This window comes from Echinococcus granulosus (genome assembly GCF_000524195.1).
Source record: "Echinococcus granulosus chromosome Unknown EG_S00154, whole genome shotgun sequence".
Lineage (NCBI taxonomy): Eukaryota > Metazoa > Platyhelminthes > Cestoda > Cyclophyllidea > Taeniidae > Echinococcus > Echinococcus granulosus.
This window is the reverse complement of record NW_020170534.1, coordinates 100,909-123,762: the sequence shown is the minus strand read 5'-3', so window position 1 is coordinate 123,762 and position 22,854 is coordinate 100,909. Positions and strand designations below refer to the sequence as shown.

Sequence of the window (22,854 nt, the reverse complement as noted above, 5' to 3'; positions counted from 1 at the left end):
CTTTTAAGCTGCACTATCTCTCCTTCTTCATAGACGATAAGTCGGCTTTTTTATTACAATATCTCTCTCATCATAAATAGGTTAGGGCTAGGTGCTCATACCATTTTCAGAGATTTACCTTATACCTTCCTTCGTTTGCAGTGCGTATTCCGGGGCACCGTGCTTCGGATCCGATACGGCAGACTTTGGTAAAAGAATTACCAGGTGGTACCTTCATTTTAAAAACCTGCAAGCGCTATAAATGGTGAATCATTAATAGAATTATAGCCTGTGATATTATATGCCTGAAGGCCCCGAATTAGGTATAAATCCTAATCCAGTACGTGAAGAGCTTTATCAAATGCCTAAACCAGTATGACTGAAAAACGAATCGGCCTTCCAACATGTTAATCGCTAATTAAAGCCCATTTCCTAAAGATTCTAAAGGTTTTGCAATAGTTCGTATGAAATTTACTCTGGAAGATAACACTTTGGTCACCGTGTGCAGTTTAAGAAATCTCATATGGGCAAATCTGCTAGTTAAAAAACAAAAGCTACTGTTTCAACATGTTGAGTTTTCATAGGCCTCAAACCGGCAAAGTTTATGAAGTAGTCTGCAATTGCACGTCTATACTGATCTCCTGCCTGTGATTGTTGGGTATTCAACAACATTAGCGTCTTCCATTTTTCCTGCATATCCTCTAGCCATAGATTGAAACGGTGCAGCCGCTTGGATGTTGAGTCTCTTGAACCTGCTACAGGTTATGCCGACCCCCCAAACTTCTTACTGTTGGTTTGCAAAAAGGATGTAAGAAACCTCATGTACTCCAAAGCCGTATCGGAAAGAGCATTCGACGCCCTTTTCCTCTGGTATTCTTTAAACTCGATTTCCAGGCTGCCGTCAGTTTTCTCTGGATTCGGCTTTAAAGATGGAGTACCTGAGCTACTATAAGCTCTTCTATTCTAGTACTGTACGGCGAAGTAAAAATGTTCTAGTTCCTCGTTCCAGCAAGCCTCTAAGCAGTCTGTATCTTTGGTCCCAATCAAGTCAACAATTGATGATCTATTCGCACTGCGAACTGCTTCGATAGCTGATAGCGTCAAAATCACCGGACCATTACAAAGTGACAGAAATCTTCCACCAGGTAGCCCTTTGTATTCCATGCGCTCATTGTGTTTGACGTGTTTTTGACCTCATTCGCTCTTCTATGTTAACATGGCACTTACAGATGTATCGCTAACTTCACTGCCTAGAGCAAACAAATGACGTGCAGCCCCGAATATAATGCTGACAGGACCGGCGTGGAGCGATTAAATCGCTTCTGTGCTTAAAGAGAGTGATTGCAACGTGCGATGTTCTCCGCAAGTAGAGAGTCCTAGCGGTAAATAATCCCGAAGGCGCGCGATCTTCCTTTTACTTACTTGGGCACACTAGTCTGGGCACATGTCTCAATTACTTCTTACCACTTCAAGAACTCTAGGGCTAAAAAATAAAATGAAGTCATGAATACCCGAATTCGGTTTATAAAATGCCGCAAATGAGATGGAAAACTCGGGGAAAGCTATGTAGGCACTGCAGAAGTTTATGCTTAAGAAAACAAAATAGTCAGTAGAGATAGCTAGAGTGGGGTCTCAACACTCTAAGCAAAGTTTTGGAGACGATCAAATATCTACGATAAAATGTTACAAAACGCTAAATGGGTTTACAAGCACCACCATGAGTTGCTTTACGGTACAGCCCCATAACACTGCAATCACTCCTTTGTTCTCAACGTAAATAAATGTGAACTAATTTTGGACTTGCTCACCCTATATTCACTTGCGGTAAACCAAGTTCCTACAATAAATTCTGGTAAAAACAATTTTGTTTAATTTAAATTTGACAAATGCTGCCATTGGCTTTACATTTACTAGCCAAACAAGGTTAAGCAAACCTATCGTGCGCCATATTTTCAGAGGAGCTTTCAAGAAACCCGCTGGTATGTAAATTTTTGAATCCCAAAATTTCTTCCCCAAATTTAGGCCAGTTAATAAGGCAAATCAATCATATAAAGTAAAGCTTAATTTAAGCATAAGCAGCCATATTTTTAATGAGGGTTTTGACTCTCTTGAAACAAGACTTTATGTAAAAATCGGATTTAGATTTTTTTGCGGTTGCGTTTTAATTCACTAGCGGAAAGGTCATTTGTTAGTCTTGAGCGAATGTTTTTATGGTTGGTAAACTTTTGCAAAAGTTTCTCTAATAATCCCCAGTAGGCATTTTTGCCAAATATTTATAGTCTTTTTGAGGTACTGTTATCCAATCTCGTTGCACATGCCCTGTTATCACTAAGTTAGTTTTTTTGCTTTTCTTGTTTTACACTAATAATCTGTGCCAGCGTGCATTTATAAGATGGTTGGACATTCTGTAAAATGCAGTTGTCGACTTACCGCAAAGTGTAGCACTGACATAAATGGTTTCTCAAGGTGGTTTTGTTTGAGACTTTGCATATATTTCGTAGTAATTTTTCAGTGGTTCCTAACTGTAATTTCAACTGCAGTTACTCTGCAAATGTCCTCTCTTATCGGCTTTGCATGCATTTTCTTATTTGTGCGTCCTGCAACATTGTGTTGAGATAGCACTAAGTCTGAATCTGCCATATTAAATCTGGTTTAGAGCTAATTTCTCTCTTATTCGGGTAAGAGGCATTAATTCACTAATTTGCGTCTAGCTTTACCTTACCAGACTCTCGAAATATGTATATCTTTCCAGAGTATTAGAGTTCGAGTGACGTTTTGGTTAAAATGCGGTATTTTCCTAATTTTTGTTTTTACATTTTTGAATTTAGATGCCTTTGCTAAATGGTGAACCCTTTATTAAGCAAGAACCACCATCTGATCTTCGACCCGAAGAAGAGGTTTTCTTCTCTCCTATCACCTTTGAGGTCTTTCGAAACTACGAGTGAGTACGAAGCATCTATTTACTTTGACTAATTTTCTGTCTCACCTTTTCGGGGGGCTTGTCCAGTAGTGAACAGTAGGCCTTGGGATTGCTCAAGTATCGCTGTCATTTACGTTTATGCTTCACCATATCCTTTATATGCTGGTTTTTGGTGTGCTCTTTTTTAATTCGCCTGTTGTGCCTATCCATTTTCATTTTCCTGCATGTGTATTGCTGTCCGTAAATTGCCTTTTGATTTTCGAACTCCAGTCTCAGCATTTAATTTAGCTACTGATGGGCCTCAACTACTAGGGGGTTCGTTCATATATTTTGTTGGGTATTTTTGACGACCTGTGAATATTTGCTCTAGTATTAGTGATAGATCTTGTCTTCAATATTTTGCCTCCTTTGAGAATTAAATTCAAAACGAATTTATCACCTGCTATTCGGTTTCTCCCGCTTCCGCGCTTATTTGGGCAGGTGTTGCTTCAGTTGATTCTGCGATTGAATTTATTTGATTTGCACTATTTCTTTCCAGTTAATAGCCACCTTGATAGCTTCTCTGAACACTAGAATTCTGTGTCCTGTGCATATTGTTTTTTTACTTTATTCCTCTTATGCCATATGAATCAAGTTTCCAGAGCTCATTTCTGATTGGTCGAGTGGTTGAATGACCACCAAATACCTCATTGGTCACCTGATTGTAGTGTTACCTCGAGATGGGTCGCGTGCAAGTGCCTGGTGTAAAGCCTTTTGACAGTGACGTTTTGTTGTGTTTTTTGTTCCCCTTTATAAAGTTCATTGAGGTATCATCCATTTTTACGGAACCTATGCGATGTGCACAACTTGGCTTCTACACACCCATATTTGTCGAATCTGGGAGGATTTTTCGTAGCCCTTTTAAGTTGAAAATGTGCAATCTTGTTAACTTTGATTTCCTTTACTCTTTCAAGGAGGCTCATAAATCTGCATCCACCTCGCTGTTTCCCTTTTTCCAACTGAAGCCCGAGACACGTTTCAATCTCCACATGTGCGAAGTATGCTCCCAACTCGAGTTAATTAGGTGTCTGAGAGTTTGCAGGGGTTTCAAATGCTTTGTGAATCGGGTTTTTTAATTGTAGCAACTTTGTACTTCCTTCTGTTGTCCGAATGTACCTTACTTTCTCATTATTTCAACCTTTAAATGGTTGAAATCCAACTTGGGCTAAGTGACATCATCAGATAGAAGTAGTCCATTTATTTCACTATTTTAAACTCTCTTTGTTTGTGTCACGATTTTGTGCAATTATTTGCCGTAAACTTGCAAAATACACGTGTCGCGTCTGACACCGGCACCTTGCTTGTAGTTTCATATATCCTACCGAATTTATGAAGTCTACCCTTGTCCACTTCTTACCTCTCTGCTCCACTTAGTGTGAGGTGTTTTTTTTCAGTATCTGAGTTATCGAACGATACCTATTTTCAAAGCAACTTACCTGTTGATCCTTGAATTGGATTGTTTATGGTTTCTGCCTTACACTTTCGGAGACCAAATTTGACCTGTTTCCTCCTCTTTTTCTTCTAGGATTTTTTAAGAGTTCTTTGCTTTGTTACTGCGTGGCATCTGGAGGGTTTCGATAAATTTGTTAACTTCCTTGTTTGACCTTAGAATTTATAGACGAATTTTATACCTGTTTGGGATATTAGTACGCTCGACTAGGAGAATGAATTCCAAAAATCCACTTGGACTAGTCATACGTATCTAAATCTGTCTAGTTTAAATTATGTATAAACGTCAGAATATTGTCATACATCAAATCCCCGCCTTATTCGAGTACTGATCTTGCAACTTAAGTGCACAATCAACTTTCTTCACAGCCCACCAGGTGGACGTGATTAGTTATCAGGACATTATGTAATGCCTGAAGTCATATTTTTCACGAGGAAGTCTGTTTTCCACTCTCTCTCATCAAGCTTCACATGTACTTTTCCCTTTAAATCCGCAATCGAAGTTACGGAAGGAGCCAACCTATTGCTTAAGATTCCAGGATAAGTATCTGCTTGGGATTGAGTGTCAAATGGTCACCCGGTTCGTTTGCCTATGATTGAGTCTTATCATCTTTTCATTTTCCTCATCGGTGACTTCGACTGATACAGGCGACGCATTTTGTAGAAGTTTAATTCCATCGCTTTTGGTGAACTGATTTTCTTTGATTTGAACCCAAACTGGAATTTAAGGAAAGAACACTTCCATTGTTTTAAGCCAAATGGATATGATTTCCTTTTTTGGGACTTTGTGGTGCCTGATATTGGGTTCGTTGTGTGTAGTACCTGATCACGCCATTTTAGCAATGGTTGATCATCCTTCTGTCTGAACGCACACTTCAGTCAATTGCCCATAACTGAATCCAAACCTCTCTCCGTCTTTTCCTCATTTCCGCCGTAATAGTACGTTTGGGCCTCTTTAGCTAGCGGATGATCTTTCTTAGGTTCGAACTGAGATTTTTAGGATGAACCAGTGTGTCATTGCATTGGTCCGGCATCTGAACATTCAGTGATGTCTTAAATCAGGTTAATTGGACATGGCAAAGTAGTTCCTCTGATTTTGATCCCTCTTTGATTATGATTCCTTCGATTTCCCACTGATGACTTTTTGAGCTTAACATCCAGTTCTTAGTTTCCTTCTATTGCCTACCCCGAGTCCAAATCCCAGTTTCCAAAGAAACCTAGTCCTACACTTAAGGCCGCTACACTCCAGGGATTTATTGAGTTCTGAAATGGAGCAATGAATGTCCACTTAGGTTGATTATCTATGAGCGAGGTCTTTCCTCCCCATTAAAGAATTTCTGGGGCACCAATCTAGGTAAGCGTATATTTTACTGTTGGGATGTTTGCAGTCACCTAATTTTAGTTCTCACTAACAGTTCATCTTCCCTTCTTAACTAGGTGTAAATTTGATCTTTTCTCTCTCATCACCTCCCGGCCCATGCGCAGCGGGATTTCAAATCGAAACGGAGATTTCGGGTGTATCAAAGAAAAGGCCAAATGTCAAGAGATGAAAACTATTTTTCTACGGAAATCTCTGTTGCTTTTATCCCAGCGTTAAATATCTGAAAAGCAGCTTCAGTATTAAAAGATGTTGGTACGGGTGAAATTTGCTCAGTGCAGCTTGTAATGCTGTTCAAAAGCAGGAAGTTGTCTCTACGTTCATTGTTCACTGACTCTTCGAAACTCTACATTTTCACGGATGGTCGCGTTTACTCTTCTGACAGAAAGATTCGTGTCTCGCGCAATTTTACGCCAAATTATAATTCTGGACCAATTATCCAAGATCAGGTGCTCCACGCGCTGAATGGAATGTTCGCATGAATGATCGTGCGTACTGTAGGCTGGCAATAACTACAATTGGGCTATTTACTGAAGTGCATACGTGGGCTCACCTTTAGAAAGTCGTGCTTGAAGTTTTCCACACGATCAGATATCCATGGGTTCGGGTTTTACACCTTCATTGATATAAACGCATTACTACTATTGTCTGCGATCGTGATGAGCAGTGCTCGGACAACGTCAGCCCAGGGAACGTGCGCGACTATTAGTAGTCGTGATGCTACTTATTCCTTATTACTGCGCGTAGTTTTGCCACGGTGCTACCCACTTTTGCGCACGTCTATAAATTACAGTTAAAAGTCTTCATTTTACCTAAATTTTTGTCATATTTCAGTATCGTGCCATTCAGTGATGCTTAAAATTTGATTGATTTGTTATGGACAAGTACATAGTTAGCTTATTCTCACCAATTAATTCTTTAAGCGCCTATCAAACTAAGCTTGGATGTTGCTGTCAGTACCTGAGGGCCACCAGTTTCAATTAATTGACCAGTTTTTTCACCTTGAAATCTGATGCGTAACCAGGTCCCATCTTTCTCTTCTCTGCCCCTTCAGTGACTTCTTTGAGCGTACTATTCAGTTGAACAGCATGATCTGGGGCTGCAGCTTCTGCGGTATGCACAACCTCAACTACCGCGAGGCGCTGGCCTGCGAGGAGGGTGATCGCACCCGTCTGGCTGCTTTTGGAGTAGGACTGTCGCGAGGTCTCCTGCACATTATGTTGCACGCCCGGCGTCGACGTCTTGCAGACCTTGTCGACGTCCTTCTTGCTTTCACCACTTCTCGATTCTTCGTCGGCGAGGAGTTGTGCCTCCGTCGGTGTGAAGTTACCATCAGGTGGGTCGGTGTTTTGGTGCTTTATCCCTAAATGCAGCCCTAAGCCATCTTTGGTCAGTATCAAAATTGAATAGGCAGTCTTCCTTCTGTTAAATGGTAGTCAAGTGATTTGTAAGTTTGATGTTTCTTTTAAACACGTCATTTCTTAGCCTTTGACTACTGAGTTACTGATAACTCCAGAATTATATTCTGAAGATTTTTCAGCTTTGGACCTTGTCTGGTCTCGTTGGTGACACAGTTAAGTTCCACTGCCATTGCTGTCGATACTGTTTTTAGCCTTGAACAGCTTATGCCTTCACTTCTTGATCCGCGGTTTACTTTCCTCGTTTTGAACTCTATATTTTCGATTGCTCTTGACAAATTAGACGTCATTTAAATTCGCTATCTGGTTTGAAATCGCTTAATAGTGGGTCAATTTTCTAATACTATTGCTGTTTAACGCCTGCGTTCGGTTTTGGGAAGTTAAAGTCTTCATTTCCCGCCCGATGATCCAGTTTTTTTTAATTAACGAAGGGCTTATAAGCTTGTCTCGATTGTTGGATTGCCTTCCCTTTATTCAAAGTTTAGTTATACCTGCTTTAATTTGTTGAATCTCCGTATGTACATTTCTGATTGATCGTCATATTAATCACATTGTTTCTTAGTGCCTGCTTAGAGTTTAGCATTCTGACTTGCCACTTTTCGGCCTGGAATTAAGTTCTGAAGGAGATTAGTTTCAGCCATTTTCACTAATTGCTAGGTTCCTGTAGTATCACAGCTACCGATATCACCTTTGATTCAGACATTGCATCCAGCTTCGAATAGTCGACGTCCGTGTTTCTTACCGTGCTGTTTTTGCAAACTCTTCCTTCCTCTAAAACCGGTTCTGATGGTAAAATCTGGTTTTCAATCACCTCTTTCTCCGTTTACTTTGAGCTATTTTTGTTGCTACTGCTTAGTAATGAATTTCGAATTTAAGCAGTATTCAAACTCGCTCATGATGGTGGCTGGTGGATTGCCTATCAAAACAGTCAGCCCAGAGCCAGAACCTGGGGATTTTCCTGTTACAAGAATGCAACGTTAAATTTGGTGAGCGATCTCCGGTTAGGTACATCTCCACGCCTATCTGCTTAGAGTCGTTGGTCCTCTGTGGTTAGCCTCACCAATGCTTCAGCTTAGAATGTCGTCTAACTTTGAGAATGGCTCTCTTGTCAAGTTTCATTGATGCCACTGATATTGCAACAAGTTTCCAACAGCGACTTCGTTCTCTGATCTACAGTTCAATTTCTTCATTCTCGAATGGTTTAGAGTTGTCCGATTTTTGCTGCTGTTTAACAATATCGCCGAAATCCTTTACACCAAGGTTGAAGTGTCACCTTTCTGCTCGCCAGCCTAAGCGTGAATTGCGAAGAATAGAAACTTACCAAGTTGAGAAGAAACTAACTTTGATGGATAGATGGCGTCTTGTTCACTGTATTTTCTGAGTTGTATCTCCTCGGTCTACTGCCGCTGGTCTTTCAGCTTTCGATTATGATAGGGGGTGGAGTAGTTGAGTTTTGGGGCTGCTAATATCACACTGGGGTGTTACGTTTTTCATTCTCTTTCTGTTGGGGCTGTATCCTTTTACCCCTCATTATTCTCCCTACGTAGGATTGCTACACCAATTTTGCACTTTTTTTAATTCTCTTGGAATTATTTTCTGACCTATTTCATACCATCTTTCTGATTAGCTCTTGCTCAGTATTCTGGAAATTACTTAAGAAAGGCATTATTCGATAAATTTACGTTATTTGACATCGTGATTGTTAATTGTTTGTCATTTTATTTCTAGCTCTGAACCCTCGGTCGTCGTCGAACGAGTTATTTTACCACCACCAAGGCCCAAATCCGAAGATATCGTGCGTTTCTTAGTTAATTGCCTGCTAATTACCTCCTTTGATGTGCTCTTTCTGTGAAGTACTAACCTTACTTGAGTAGGAAAACGAAAGGCCTCCGACAATGCCTGATCCCAAGTTAATCAAATACGTCGTGCGTGGCATTGAAAACCAAATAAGCTCAAACAGCCCTACTGATTCGAATCCGACACTAATTCTACCCCATTCGGCTTTGCACCGCCCGCCACAAAAGTTTCTCACTCGCGACAGGATAAAATCTTTCATTAGGCAGACTGGCAAACTGGAGAACCAGTTCTTCGTTCCTCGGGTAGGGGCCAAAGTGTTGTGTATTTACCAACTACTAATTTAAGTAGCAAGCCTTTTATATGTGGTTTTTGTCTCTTTTAGGAATCCGTGATAAGGTACTTCAACCTTTACCCTCTTGGAAGCCTCAAATGGGCGGATGTATTTGCCGAACCGGATCTACCTTGGTCTGACATTGTGACTCCACGAATCGTAACTGGTAGTTGTGGGTTTGGCTGATTGCAGTGGCAGTTTTTTATGCTCTTCTCCATTTTATTACCCTTTATATCCATCCATAGGTCGTGAAAAAATGCTGATGGTTTCAAGGGATGGTTCAAATGCTGCAACAAAGAGAGCTGGTAATGCTTCCGTCACAGTAAAATCTATAGGTGAGGATTTATCCACACAGTCTCGAAAGAACCTGCGAAGAAACCTGTAGAAAAGCGTATCAGATAGTTTGGGTAGCATTGCTCAATTGCCCTTCCTTTTTTGTCCTCAGGAATTTCCATAAACAACCACTCATCGTCAGAGTTTGGTACCACCAATATCCACCGTCTCACCCGAATTGAACGAACCGATTTGGAGCGCACTTGGTCCCTCCTCCGCAAACGCGATGACCTTGATCTCTCCGACCTCGTTCCACTGCCACCACTCACGCCTCTCCGACTGCGGCGCTTCATCCCACCAGAGGACTTTGGTGTCTGCCTCCAAGTCTACGAGTTCTTCCACGTCTTCGGAGGTCTTTTACACCTTCCAGTACCCGGTGCAGCGCGACAGGTTGTGAAGGGCGAGGCAGGGAAGTCTCCTGTTGTCATGGAGGATGAGGACGAGGATGGAGGTGGTTATGACGGAATCACCTGGGAGATGTTGGAAGATGTACTATTCAGTCAAGACCCTATGGGCCCATTCGCTGATGTTTTATTTGGTCTTCTATGTGCTATTCGGCGTCTAGAGGTTGGTGGAGAGCAAACGAAACCAAGTAGATTCTAATAGGTGTCATGGAAGCTAACTTCCTCTCTTTCCCTTCAGAGCGAAACAAATAGTCGACAGCTGCCACCCACTGCTGAAGCCGCCGCTGCTTCCACCGTCTCCGCCATCGCCACACTGGAAGCAGGTCTCCCCCTCGCCTCTGCAGGCTTTCTTACAGGCCTTGGTTGCTCTCAGGAGTACACTGCGGTGCTTGCAGATACCCTTACCACTGCCTCCGGTTCAGTTCTCGCCGCGATCTTCCATGCAACAGCCGAGGCCACGCGTCAATGTGAGCTTGTCGGTCTTGCACCCATCCACTCGGCACTGACATCGAGAGCGGAACGGGCCGCTGCTACAGTAGCCGTTGGTGGCGTCTCGGTGGCTGCGCCGTCAGAGGGCGGAACGAGCACTGGCCGCTCGTGGGCGGTCCGCGCCTCTGCGCTGGCTGTCGCTCTCGGTGCGGCTTCACTGCCGCCACTGGATAGGGCGGGATTGGCAGAAGCCCTTTGGCTTCACATCAGTACTGCACCAGCTAAGACGGGCGGGTGGAGGGGTTCTATTTGGGGTGGCACGAGACCGCTGGATGATCCCTGTGTTGATCTGATGCGGAGTAATCGGGAGATTGTGGACAAACTACGATCAGGTAGATCTTTTTGAACCTTCGATTTGTATTTTGGGTGGGTGCAGCTAGACTAATCGTAACCACTCTTTCTGTTGGAAGTGCAAGTAATAAGTACTTGCGTCGATCTCATATATATATTATGATGGATCGGGGACCAGATTGCAGATTAAACATGCATTGACGTTGGATTGTTTTAGTTTAATTTAAAATTTGACTGCTTTGTTTCCAGAAATGTTTTGTAGAATGTCATCTGTATCGTTAACCAGTTCAAAGGGGAGTATGGAATAAAACAATTGACGGTGGACTGTCAATACTTTGTTGATTCACAAAAATTGTAGGGAGACTCATGTAAGGAATAGGCAACGTTTTGCCTAATCATCCCTTCCTTGGTGTTGTTCAGTGCCTCTCTACACCTGGCCACTGAGCGATCGCCTTGCGCTGATCGTCAGTCTCATTGACGAAGTGCTGCTACAACCGCAGTTGCGCGAACGTATGGAGGCCGCCTCTGAGGGTCTCCGACATCTGCGATTACAGCTGCGTGGGGTGCAGGCGGAACGCTACAAGTTCTATGGTGGCAATGCGAACATCGCCAACATGCTCTACGGCTTCTCGCCCTCCACCCTCATTTCTACCAGCGACAGCTGGCTCACTGGCACCCCACCCATCCTCCGCAACAGTATGAATCGGCCCCGCAAGAAGACCATTGAGGCAGCGAAGGCAAAAATTGCAGCAGAGTTCAACTGTGCCAAGGGGTGAGTGGGTCCTACTTCTGTTTCTCCATCTGTCTGCCTATTTGACTCTGTTTTTTGTCTCCATCCCTCTCATCGACTTTGTTTCTAATCGCCTCCCACCCTAGCTTCAAAGCAGTGTTTGGTTAGTGTGGTGGGCATCGTATCATTAGTTCATTTTGCAAATTCGTATGGTCGTCTCATTATTGATAGGATTAGTTGTGGTGTGCTATTTCTTGGTAGCCGTCTATTTGGGTTTTAGGCCACCTTTTTGAATTAATACTTGGAGGATTGTAGCCGATAAAACCATAGCCAATGAAGTTTTAAGAGCTTTTTTTGGAAGTATTTCAATGCTCAGATTTGATGTTTGCATGTAGCAGGCGACCAAGGTGTTTCGAATTGGCTTCCTGTAATTCTAGTGGTTTGTTTTTCTGCGATGAAATTACGGTAGAAGACGTTTTTTGAGGTCATGAGACTTGGAGGTCAGTTCGCCTTAGAGGTTAGTGCATACTGTATTCATAAAGGTTCTTTGCTTAATTTCTGGAGTTTCTATGTTATGTGGTAGGATGAGTTTTGCCCTACGGGAGAATAAGCGCGTCTTTTGTCCTGACCGGTCAGGATTACCTAGCCACAAGTTTTTTGCACACGTGTTTAGTTAGTTACTTTAGACATCTACCTCATCTTTTGAAGCCGTCCACTTTTATCTCGTCAATGCATGCCGCGAAAAAAAGTTTTTGAGCTCAATATCATGGTGGAGCTGAATGTGACTGACTACCTCTCAAGGAACTGTATTTAATACCTTTAGTTAAAGACTGGGTCATCAAATCGGTACTTTGGTATCCGTCGTTATTGTTTTGATACCAAAGAAAAACAAACATTCGGCAATGAATTCATGCAACGAATCCGCTTGTCGGTCAAACTTTTTCTTGATAATCTGCTTCAAATTGTTTGATGTTGCTGAAAAAATAGCTTGCTAATAGTTTGATTGTTGATATTTAAAGAGGCATCCGTCGCGTATTCTTCATCAGCATGCATTAGTAACGAATTTTATTCCAAATTCATATAGAAGTAATTAATTTATTCATCTTCCCATCCCTTGCCTAGAGGGGGTATCGAATCAGACAGTCAGAAGGCGGGTTTGGGTGCAGATGGCAAGGCATCGTCGGGAGCGGGGCTGCAGCTGCCACCTATCAACTCCATCAGTGCGGAGTTGGAGAAGGCAGAGCACACGTTGTGGCAATCTGTTCTTCGTACGGCCAGACGCTTCTCTATGATTCCCCTCGGTCAGGATCGCATATACAGGTGAAGCATCTCGTCCTGAACTACTTTCAGTTTGACAGGCTCTCAGCCAACCGCTGAAGCTCATTTGACACTTATATTTCTGCTTTTGGTGAGATTAAGTGGGTTGACTGTGTATCAGTTTCTCGGATCTCGTGCACATTATCTACCATATTGTTTTCATGTAGGAAAGCCTTTATGGGCCTTTAGCCCCAAATTATTATGCTTTCACCTCAGTGTAATTCTGCCTGCCCGCTTTTGAAGTACTGACAATGCTCTTCGTACCCTTCACATCCTACACTTTGTCTTGGAAAATTTTTTTAAAGTTTCATCGCACTTTGAAAATAACTGAACTTATTTTTCTGATTCTCAAGTCAAAAGAAAAATTTTTAAAAATTTGCAAGCAACAATCCTCGTTTGGTCTAAAGCTCTTGACGCCAAGACCAAGTTTATGTGTTCAATCTTCCTCACTTCTCATCTTTCATAGGCGCTACTGGCTGGTGCCGTCACTACCAGCCGTCCTGGTGGAGGACACCTTGCAGGAGGCTTCTGCATTCCCTCTCCCCTTCACCTCCCCCGTCAAGGCTGAGGGCAGTGCATTGCAGGTACCAATACCTGCTGCGCTGCGCGTTCGCGGCCGTCAAGTTGGTGCGGGCACAGCTCTTGGGGCGAGCGCAGCGGAGGCGGCACGCAACCTAAAACGCGCGATTGAGCAACTGTGTGCCAGTGCAGAGATGGAGGACGAGCATTGGCAGAACCCTCGCCTACTGGATCGCGACTCCCTCCTCTCCCAGCTCGCCATTGATCTACCTGCTAATCGAGAGGCTCTGACGTTGGATCAGCTTAAGAGTCTGATCCATCCAGTGGGTATCTACTTTTTTAGCCATGCACTGTTCCCTGTCGGTCCAAATAGCGACATTGTCGGCGTGTTCCTGTCAATGAGTAGTCTTTTGGGGAATTCTTTGAAACGATCGTTTCGTTTACATTATCTGTTTTCTGTTCTAATGATCGACTGTCTTACTACCTGCTGTTTCGCTTTCCTTGCTAGCTATGTTTCTGTTTAGTGAGCTCCTATAACTCCTATTTTGTGAGCCTTTGACACCTCTCTATCTGCGTCTGTCCTGATAATTTTTTGCGATTTCTCGCCTGTGTCAAATTCATTCTGCTTGCTGTTCTGTTTATTCTCACCGATAAAAAATGAAAAATAACCGGTTTATCTTTAGGCAAGGGATTATTTTGTGGAGGCTGCCGGTTTTGATGCTGTGCAAGTCTATTTCAGCATTTGAGTTATTGTGAAAGACGTCACAAAATGTACGAGTTTACGATTATCTTTGTTCTCTGTGCACGAAGGGCTGAAAATCAAGAGCGCAGATGGTTTCACTAGAATTACACTCGAATAAAGAAACTAGCATTATGCTACCGTATCATGTCGCCTCCTCTAATACGCCAAGTAAACTCATCTCTTTTATTTGTTTAGCCTGTTTCCTCGTAGTTAAGACCTCTGGCTCTCAAATATGTGAAAGACTGAGAAGGTCCACATAATGATATGCTAATCAAGACTGGTAATCTCAATATACTGTATTCAAGAGGACTTTGGCATTATGGTTCATTTATCCCCAACCGGCTTTCTAGGCTCGTCGTGGAAACGCCCAAGTTGACATTGATCATCCAGCTGTTGTACAGGTGGAAGAGTTGCAAAAAAACTCTCCCCGTTGGTCCCTCCTCCTCCCTCTACCACCTGAAGGAAGAGCAGGGGCAACGGAAATGGATACAAAGGAAAGTCGATACGCGGGCGGCCGCCGAGCCATCGATCAGTTAGAGGCTTCATTGAACCCTCGAGGCACCCGAGAATCTCACCTGCGTAAGGCTGTTTGCCAACTGCGACCTATACTCATCACTGCAGTCGCGGAGTGTCCAGTAGAGGTGCTAGCGGTGCCTGAAGAAGTGAAGAAAGAGGGAAACGCATCCCTTCCGGTGAGCTGATTTCCATCAGTCAATAGGTGCCTTTTTGAATCCATTATTCAGTAATACCTTTGTTTACGACTCAGACGAAAGATACTCTGTCAATTCTACTTGCTTGGCTTGAGACTGCAGTACATGGAGTCGCAATGCGTTTGGGTGTTCCGCTTACAAAGTGAGTTCGGTTTTCTTGATCATTAAATCAACTTGGTCAATTGCTGCCTGTCAGTTTGCACTTTTTTCTACTCAGTTAGCGGATTGAGTGCTACTTTGCATTTTTGTAGACTGGAAGAAGGAACGAAGACTATGAGGATGGAGGATGGGGAGGAGGCCGATTCTAGTGATGAAGCAACGAATCCGTAAGTCACCGAAACGTGAAACCCACTTATCACTGCTTCTACCCACGTAATATATTAGTAATGCCTTTGTCATAATTATTTATGGAAGGGAGTTTACACTACATACTGCGAAAAGTCTTATTAAATCTACGAGGATACTCATTTTTCGTCTCGTTCAATTGTCATTTTTTGTTAGAATGCTCACTTTAAAGTAACTTGTTAAAGAAATATTTAATTTCGCAAATGTAATAACCACAACTGCCAAAATTAGTGGATAAACTCGCACAAATGGACCTTTTCTTTTTAGTTCCAGTGATGAACCGTACCAACGACAGAAATTTCGCCAGTTGGCACAAATGATCCTCGCCCTTGGCAACGCCGTCGGTCCGCGTCGTTTAGCAGCTCCGCTTAGTAACACTCCAGCCTTCCACACCTTTCCTTGCCTCTTCTCATAAGGTCGTTTATCCCTTGGCTTTTTCTATCTAGGTGCCGACGATCGTTCTCTTCGTGGAGCTCTGCCCTCAACTGCCAGTCTTGCCTCCCTAGATGAAGTCAGCACGTCTTCGCCATCAACACCGCAAACATTATCGGGGTTTGACATGTCGACAGTGGGTGGCGCGACCACGGGGTTCCAGCGGTGGTGCAACTGTGTGCGCTCGGCCACTACCACCGCTCAACTGCACCTCCTCTTGCGCGCCCTTGAACGCTCTGTGCGGAAGGCCAATCGGGGTGGGCGTGGGGTACCTGCAGCCATTGGGAGCTATGCGACTCGTTTCCGGCTCCCGGAGATTCGGTGTACTGCGTGCCGGTAAGTATTGCGTTCCTAAAAATCGATTTAATGGAAACTTTAAGGTTCAAGTCATTTCTTACTTTAACATTGTAGAGGTCCTCCAGACCAGGCTTCTGTAAGTAGTGGCGGAGCCGGTAGCGTCGTTAGCGCTTTCTGTCTCTGTGGTGGCTGCGCCTGTCCCTTTCACCAGGACTGCCTCCTCAGCAGCCTCTCCCGTCAGAGTCCCCGCTCTTCCTCCACCATCATCCGCACCAACGCCTACTGCGGCATTCGTGCCGCCGACGCCACATCGATCACAGCTCTCTCCTGCCTCTATTCTCTAATGCCATGTCACATAAACACAACCGCAGCGACGCGACAAGACTGTCTAAAGGGCGCTCTCCTCCTCTGCCAACGCTGCCGACGTCTGGCTGGCGGCTGTGGAGAGGAGGCGGGGAAGGCTGAGGAGGAGTTTTTTGCTGAGCCCCTGCCTGACGAGTTGCTAGAGGCTGTAGAATTGAAAGAGATTATTGATGAAGGCGGACAGGCTGTTGAAGAAGAGAATGATAACGAGGAAGACGGAGAGGTGGTGGAAGGGCTTCAGGATTGTGAGGGCGAGACGGTGGATATCGATGGAGAGATGTCTGTAAAGAATCGAAATGTAAGTGAATGGGAGGAGGGAAATGTACTACTGTACTGACGTCTACGTCTAATTTCCTCTAGATAACACCGACCCCGACTCGAGGTTGGTCTTCGCCAAATGGCGTGCCGACGGTGAGACGTGGTCATGGTCGACGTTCAAGGGGGTCATTTTCCTTAAGATCTGCACTCGGCGCCGGCCACCGCGGGCGGTCAGCGAAGCGTCCGCGGTATTTGGAGGACTATGAGGGTGATGAAATGGAGGAGAGTAGCGATCAATTCAACAACGACACAATGGGAAAGAAGACCAAAACGGAGGACATCTATGTTGACGAGGATGTGCTCTATGAGGATGAGATGGAGGCATACGATGATTTAAAACCGAAGAACAAGGCGAGGCGAGGAGTCTTGAACAGTAGGGGTACGATAACTGATAGTAATGGCGATGATTGTACTGATTATGTATTTCGTTGGTTCTGTGGAAGTTTTTTAGGATTGGAGGGTAAGGTGGTCATTTACGATGGTTTTGAAATATATCTATAGGTAACTTGAGTCGTGTATGGTTGAGCAGGATCAATCTGTTGTGGATATCTCATCAATACCGTAGTGGTCGCAGCTGAAATTCACTAGCTTTTGTTAGTAATAACTAGGGAAGGAAGGTAAAGAGAAATAGACGATTCCAACATTATTTTGATACGCTCTTTCGCCGTAACTGTGTCAGAGCTAAAAACTGAGGAAGTTATACGCCATTCTTTTAACCTCACGGACCTGATAAAGTAGTGATTTGTAGTCAACAGTGTGTCAGAGTGATGGCCATACCTAGTTCTTGCGGAACTACTCGTCGTCGTCAGACTTTGATCAGGGAACCAATTGGATTGTTACCCATGTGGGCCATTAAGCCAGAGCCTTCTGATCAGTCGTTTGGAATGAGGGTACAGTTGATCTGCATGCGTCTCGTGTTGTAGCTGTCCGTAAGCCCGGTTTACATATGTGTCCCAGCAGTTAGATACCTCTTTGTTTCTCAACCAGCGTAATTGAATGGATGTTAGAAGTTTCTTTTGCATACAGAGGTTTATGTTCTACGGGAATTGATGAAGTTGAACGGAGATTATAGTTTTTGAATGGTATGCTATTTTTGTGGTATGTTAGTTACTTCTACTATGACCCCTTTCAGCTCACCGAAATCCACTATGGCGTCAGATCATTCTAACTCGCACTTTAATGATGACCATCCGCTGATAGGTAAAAATACAAACATTAAAAATCTTAACCTTGATGAGATATGCCATTGTCCAGCTTCCCACCGAAGACGACTGTACTCTTCTTCCTTGGGAGCTATCGTTATGGTACGAATGAACTCGACAAACTTGTTTTCAAGGCTCTCTGGTATGAATTTCCTATTGGAACCTGCATTAAAACCAGGATACTTCCTCAGAGTATCGTTTGCTCATATTTGCGAACAGCTGCTGTAGTCAGATGATTTATAATCTACAGATAAAAAGCTGCTGATGAATTTGTAATGGAACTACTTCTAAGATTCTTGAATTGTGGGACGTCCCGTTCCAATTTCGAAAAATCATGGGTACCCAGGCTAGATGACAACGAGTTTCATACCTCGCCTTTTACAGTTAGCAGGGTCTCGATGGAAACCATCGTACCTCGTAAACGAGGACGTCCCTCCAAGGTGATTACAGCCGCGCCTGTCCGTCAGTTATCTTCCTTGAAATCAGTTGATACAACCGTCAACAAGGTGAAGTCAGAAAGTGGAGAGGAGAAGGATGGTATAAGTGATGGAGCCTCTTCTTGCCCTATTCGGTCACAACAGGCAGCAGAACGGCTTTTAGCTGAGGTCTCTGCCCTCTCCGCCGCTCGCCCACTATTGCGCTGTGCCTTGAGCAAGACTTTTCAGTCGGAGGTGCCATCGGAGCAGTCGGTGCAAACGCAGGCTCAGCAACGACGTCGCAACTCCTCTAGGCCGCGTCGGTCTGCCACCCTTCTCGACGGTTCGTCTCCGACGAAATCGCCGTTGGTGAGCGGACTTTTGGCGTATGATCTGGAAAGTCTTCGTGATCTTCTGGCACAGGGCAATCTGCCAGGTGGTCCGGCACAGGTCGTTTCACAGTTGCGGTGAGTCAAATAGACAGTTGTTATTTGTTTTCGGGTTGCCTAGTCGTTTTTAAGTAGTATCAAATTTCTTATTTCCCATCCCCTTTAGTATTCCCTGCTGGTACTAGCGCGGATTCATGTTACCTTACTTGTAATAAGTGGCGCCACCAGTTTCTCTGTTTTGGTTGTTATATAGACTTTTGACGCAGCACTGGACGTCCTCCAATCGTCCGGGCAGTCGTCTTCACGGCTGCGCTCTAGACGTCTCGGCGTTTTTGGAGAAGAGACTGCAGGAACTCACTGAAAATCGACCGACTTAGATTTGCGCATTTCGATTCTACTTGCTTCTCTTGGCGTGCCGAAGAATAGCAACAGCAAGAAAATAAATGCAAAATGGATATTTGTTTAATTGTAGTGTGTGAATGTGAATGTGTATTCACACACTCAGCTCCTGGTTGATGTATCTTATTGAATACGTGTGTGTATTTTAGCTACCCCTTGACTTTTCGTCTCCCTTTTTCCTATTGTTTTGATTTGTGAAGTGATTAGGCGAGGGGTCGTGGTTATTGGCATAGAGGGCCGCTTGTAGGCTCTCACTTTTTTCATCTAGATGCTTATATCTACTTGTGTACTTGTAAGTAGCTACTGGTTGATCGACGATATTGCAGCGCCTGTAATTAGTACCCAGGAATATGTGGCAACAGTAAGTTCTTCTCGTTTTCGTAACCAAAGTTTATCAATTCTGGAACCTCTTCAGAATACTTCAGTCGCTGATATGGTTGTTGTCGGAATTTATCAGTACGATACTTTGTTTCTGGTGGTGCGAGACTGCGGCTTGGTGACCTCTGCTTTTACCTCGCTTTTATTTCCCAATCATCTCCACTCCGAGTGTGGTTATTTGGCGCTGCTACCTAGTGAACTGTTGTCAGAAGAATAAGTGCGGGCCGTTATTGACCCCTCATCTCACCAATAAGGCCTTTTCATGGACCAGTTTTGCGATGTGTGGTGTGGCTTTATGCAATGGTTTGGGAGTTTTGTCACTGATTCACCAGTCTTTCCTGTTTCTTAACGAGTTTCATTTGCAATTTTTCTGGTCGTATCGAGTAGGGTCTCAGCTGTAATTGTCTGGCCTTTGACAAATGAGCAGCTCTGTATGCAACTCACCATACAAACGAAGCAGTTCGTAATAATGAGGTGATGTCCTCCCATTTGTTTGCTTAACAAATGTTTAGGTATAGTACCCATTTTTCGTCACATACGTGAATGAAGTAAGGAAGTTTATTGTTGTCCGGTGTTGACGCGTGTAGGCGAGGTCCATTTCCTTAACTCAGTCCTCGACACGATTTTCTCTTCCCAGTTGATGTATGTGTAAAAGAGATGTTGCTTCACTGACGTTAAACACTAGTTACACGTGGTCTTGACATGTCAATACCGAATTATCGCCACCAGTTACTACGCGTAACTCCCCTATTCTCATCATTAATGAGAAGCCTTTCTAAATGTGGTTCACCCACGATTGGGTGATTTATCTCCTTTTTTTTGAATAGACTTTCTGGTGCCAATTTCCTCACCCGTCCCAAATGTTATGCAAAAAATTGTACAAAAGGCCAGTTGCTGTAGCCACACTGCAACATCTATCGAATTGTAGTTGTTGACTCGTCAGTTATGGCTTTTCGGCTGAATGGTTCTGCTGAATAGCTGATCTCAAACTGGATTTGTTGGGCATGGTCACATAACTCGACTTATCTGCTAGACTCCAGAAAGGCAAACCGGCCTAGCTTTGTAGCTGTAGAAGGCCTGGAAGACCAATAACACAGGCAACAAACCGACTTCTATGTAGCAAGTGTAGCGCCCAAATTGTTAGATGGGGTATATTATCTTTCTGGGAAGCGCCATTTAATCGACTGGCATTTGAAGCGCAAACGAGGTCAAACGTTTGCAACGTTGGAACAAAGTTTGTTATTTAAAGTCTACAAAACTCTTTACAGAGTATGGATCCCCTTGAGTCACAAAAAGCAGTGTTGGGTCGGATAACCAATTGCGAAGGAAATCATTTTCAAACAGAAAATATTCGGTCCAAATAGTTTTACGTAGTCATGGGAATCAGATCGCTCTACCACGGTCTCCACACCGAAGACCGTTCCTGTTGTTGCTGTTGTCTACTTAGATCTTCTGGGTTGGAGGAGGATAGCGGTGTTGGCAGAGCGGTCACAGCACTTCTTTGCTCTAGAGTATCGAGGAATGCCGATGCAGCAGCCACTTTTCTTGCCTCTAAGGCCATCAGCAGCGCCGCGGTCTGGCGGGGTGGAAGTAAGTAAGGCTGGAGAAGCGTTGTAGAAGTGGCAGTGAGGAGGTGACGAAGGGCTGCCTCGCACGCCGAGTAGCCCGCCAGAAAACTTAGCCATGGGGTCTGGGGTGGTAGAGGTGTGGAATTCCCTAAAAGAAAGTGAGGAACGTACAGATATCTACCAAAATGTGGCTTAAAGGTTGCTTCTTGTAAGCAGATGACAGAGAATGGAGACGAAATCATGGTGCCTATAGCCAAATTTCCTAGATACTTACTGGCTGCACAGGAGTGCACGTATTTGACAGTTAGATCCAGAATATCCGCCTTTTCCAATTTCTGAGCCCCCTATAACAGATTAAGAACAGGTTTTTCATTTGATAAATATGAGACGACGAAAGAAGACACCTGAACAATTTGCATAACTGTTGAAAGTTCTAATAGCTTTAATAAAGATACAATGTGCACCTCCTTTAGAATTGGTTCCGCGACGAAACGCTTTAAGGTTTCCAGGGCCAAGTTGATCCGCTCTCGCCTCTTCTTTTCCATAAGCGGTTTCATGACCTAATTAACAGAAAACCAGCAGATTTGGTATGATGATGTCAGGTAATGAAGTTGTACATCTGGGATGCCCAGTGTAATATGGCTCAGGGGTATCTCGTATCCCGTGGTGTCCTTACCTTCTAACGCAACAGAAGGAATAATACCCTGAGAAGCACCACTCGAAGCTTACCTGGCTCGGTCAAAAGACAAATCCGCGCTGGGAGAGAAAAAATGTTACATTTCGGTAACCCACATACGTAGATATGAATTCTTAATCTCCTGTTTTTCCTCCATCACGCCCTTCGACTGCTGACCACGAATGAACACACAAATTTCTTCGCAGCCCAAAAAAAGCTGAGTTGTGACTGATAATTCTATTTAGGAGCCTGCTTTGTTTCGAATTTAAAATATGAATAAGTGAAAAACGCATATTTTGTGCTCAAGCAGCCTCACCTTGCGCAGTCGACTGGCATCTTCACTGCCGTTTCGTGGGCGTAGTCTACCTATCATTGGGTTACGATGATATTGACTGGAATAAAAAAGCCTTGGACTACCTCCACTGTAGGGTTGCAAAGACACATTTGATTTGGACGACTGCCGTGGCTGCGCCATTTGACACAATTCCCCGTAAAATGAGATCGCAGAATGGAGCGTACTCGCATGTATATCTCATCCTGCCTGTAATTGGCAGGTGGGGTGGGCATGTGCATGCGTGCATCCCTGTGCTAGACCAATCAGCGCGTGGTGCGTCACATTTCACATCTGTGCACTGGCGGAAGTGCTTTGCACACAATGCCGACTGGGTTGATTTTAAAGTAACGAGCGGCAATACGTCGACGGAAAGTAGTCCAATCATTATTTCTATTCATGATGGCACGCAAAAGTACTGCCAATAACCACTTATCTGCTCCTTATGATGCTTCCACCCCCATAGCGGTGGAATTGTGGCGTTAATAGAGTTTTAATAATTTAAAAGGTCGCCGACCCATAAAGCCCAAAAAGAAATAGTGAGAGGTATGTGGGTATCATAACAAGGTTGAAAGCCAGAGTTTACATAGGGATCAACTGTTGATCGGAAATCGACCGGATTGCTCCTTTGGGTGTGCAGTGGTCTCGAAGCGATTGGTTTTTCGCAATGAGTATTCGTACGACCACTTGGTCTGGGTTTTCGCGCCATTAGAAAGCACAGTGTAACTGACGACAGCACGATCAGGTAGCGCCGTCTAATATGGCAGATTAGGATAGATTATGGTAAAGGGAGAGGCTAAAATAGCTGACGTATTCGTCTTTAAAATCGTACGAATGATTTATTCTAGTATAACTCTAGTAGTTCTATGCACGCTGGCTTTAGCTGAAAGCATA

At 43.9% G+C, this 22,854-nt stretch overlaps 2 protein-coding genes across 2 annotated transcripts; one reads left to right on the top strand and one right to left on the bottom strand. All coding sequences in view use genetic code 11, as the record gives it.

Moving 5' to 3' along the window:
• Positions 1-2,807: 2,807 nt before the first annotated feature.
• EGR_09576 (Bromodomain adjacent to zinc finger domain protein 1A) lies at positions 2,808-18,985 on the top strand (the record flags this gene model as incomplete). Its single annotated transcript, XM_024498825.1, has 20 exons — positions 2,808-2,920; positions 6,820-7,101; positions 8,912-8,978; positions 9,058-9,282; positions 9,363-9,477; positions 9,557-9,646; positions 9,757-10,211; positions 10,287-10,869; positions 11,249-11,600; positions 12,681-12,878; positions 13,342-13,717; positions 14,487-14,828; positions 14,903-14,988; positions 15,098-15,172; positions 15,459-15,562; positions 15,638-15,959; positions 16,035-16,581; positions 16,644-16,980; positions 18,188-18,686; positions 18,862-18,985. The coding sequence occupies 20 exons, from the start codon at positions 2,808-2,810 to the stop codon at positions 18,983-18,985; spliced, it is 5,292 nt and encodes a 1,763-aa protein (XP_024346765.1).
• A 1,793-nt stretch (positions 18,986-20,778) lies between these two features.
• Positions 20,779-22,002, bottom strand: EGR_09575 (Transcription factor HES-2; the record flags this gene model as incomplete). The annotated part of the gene is made up of 4 exons (XM_024498824.1): positions 20,779-21,101; positions 21,228-21,297; positions 21,409-21,513; positions 21,946-22,002. The coding sequence occupies 4 exons, from the start codon at positions 22,000-22,002 to the stop codon at positions 20,779-20,781; spliced, it is 555 nt and encodes a 184-aa protein (XP_024346764.1).
• Between the last annotated feature and the right edge of the window lie 852 nt (positions 22,003-22,854).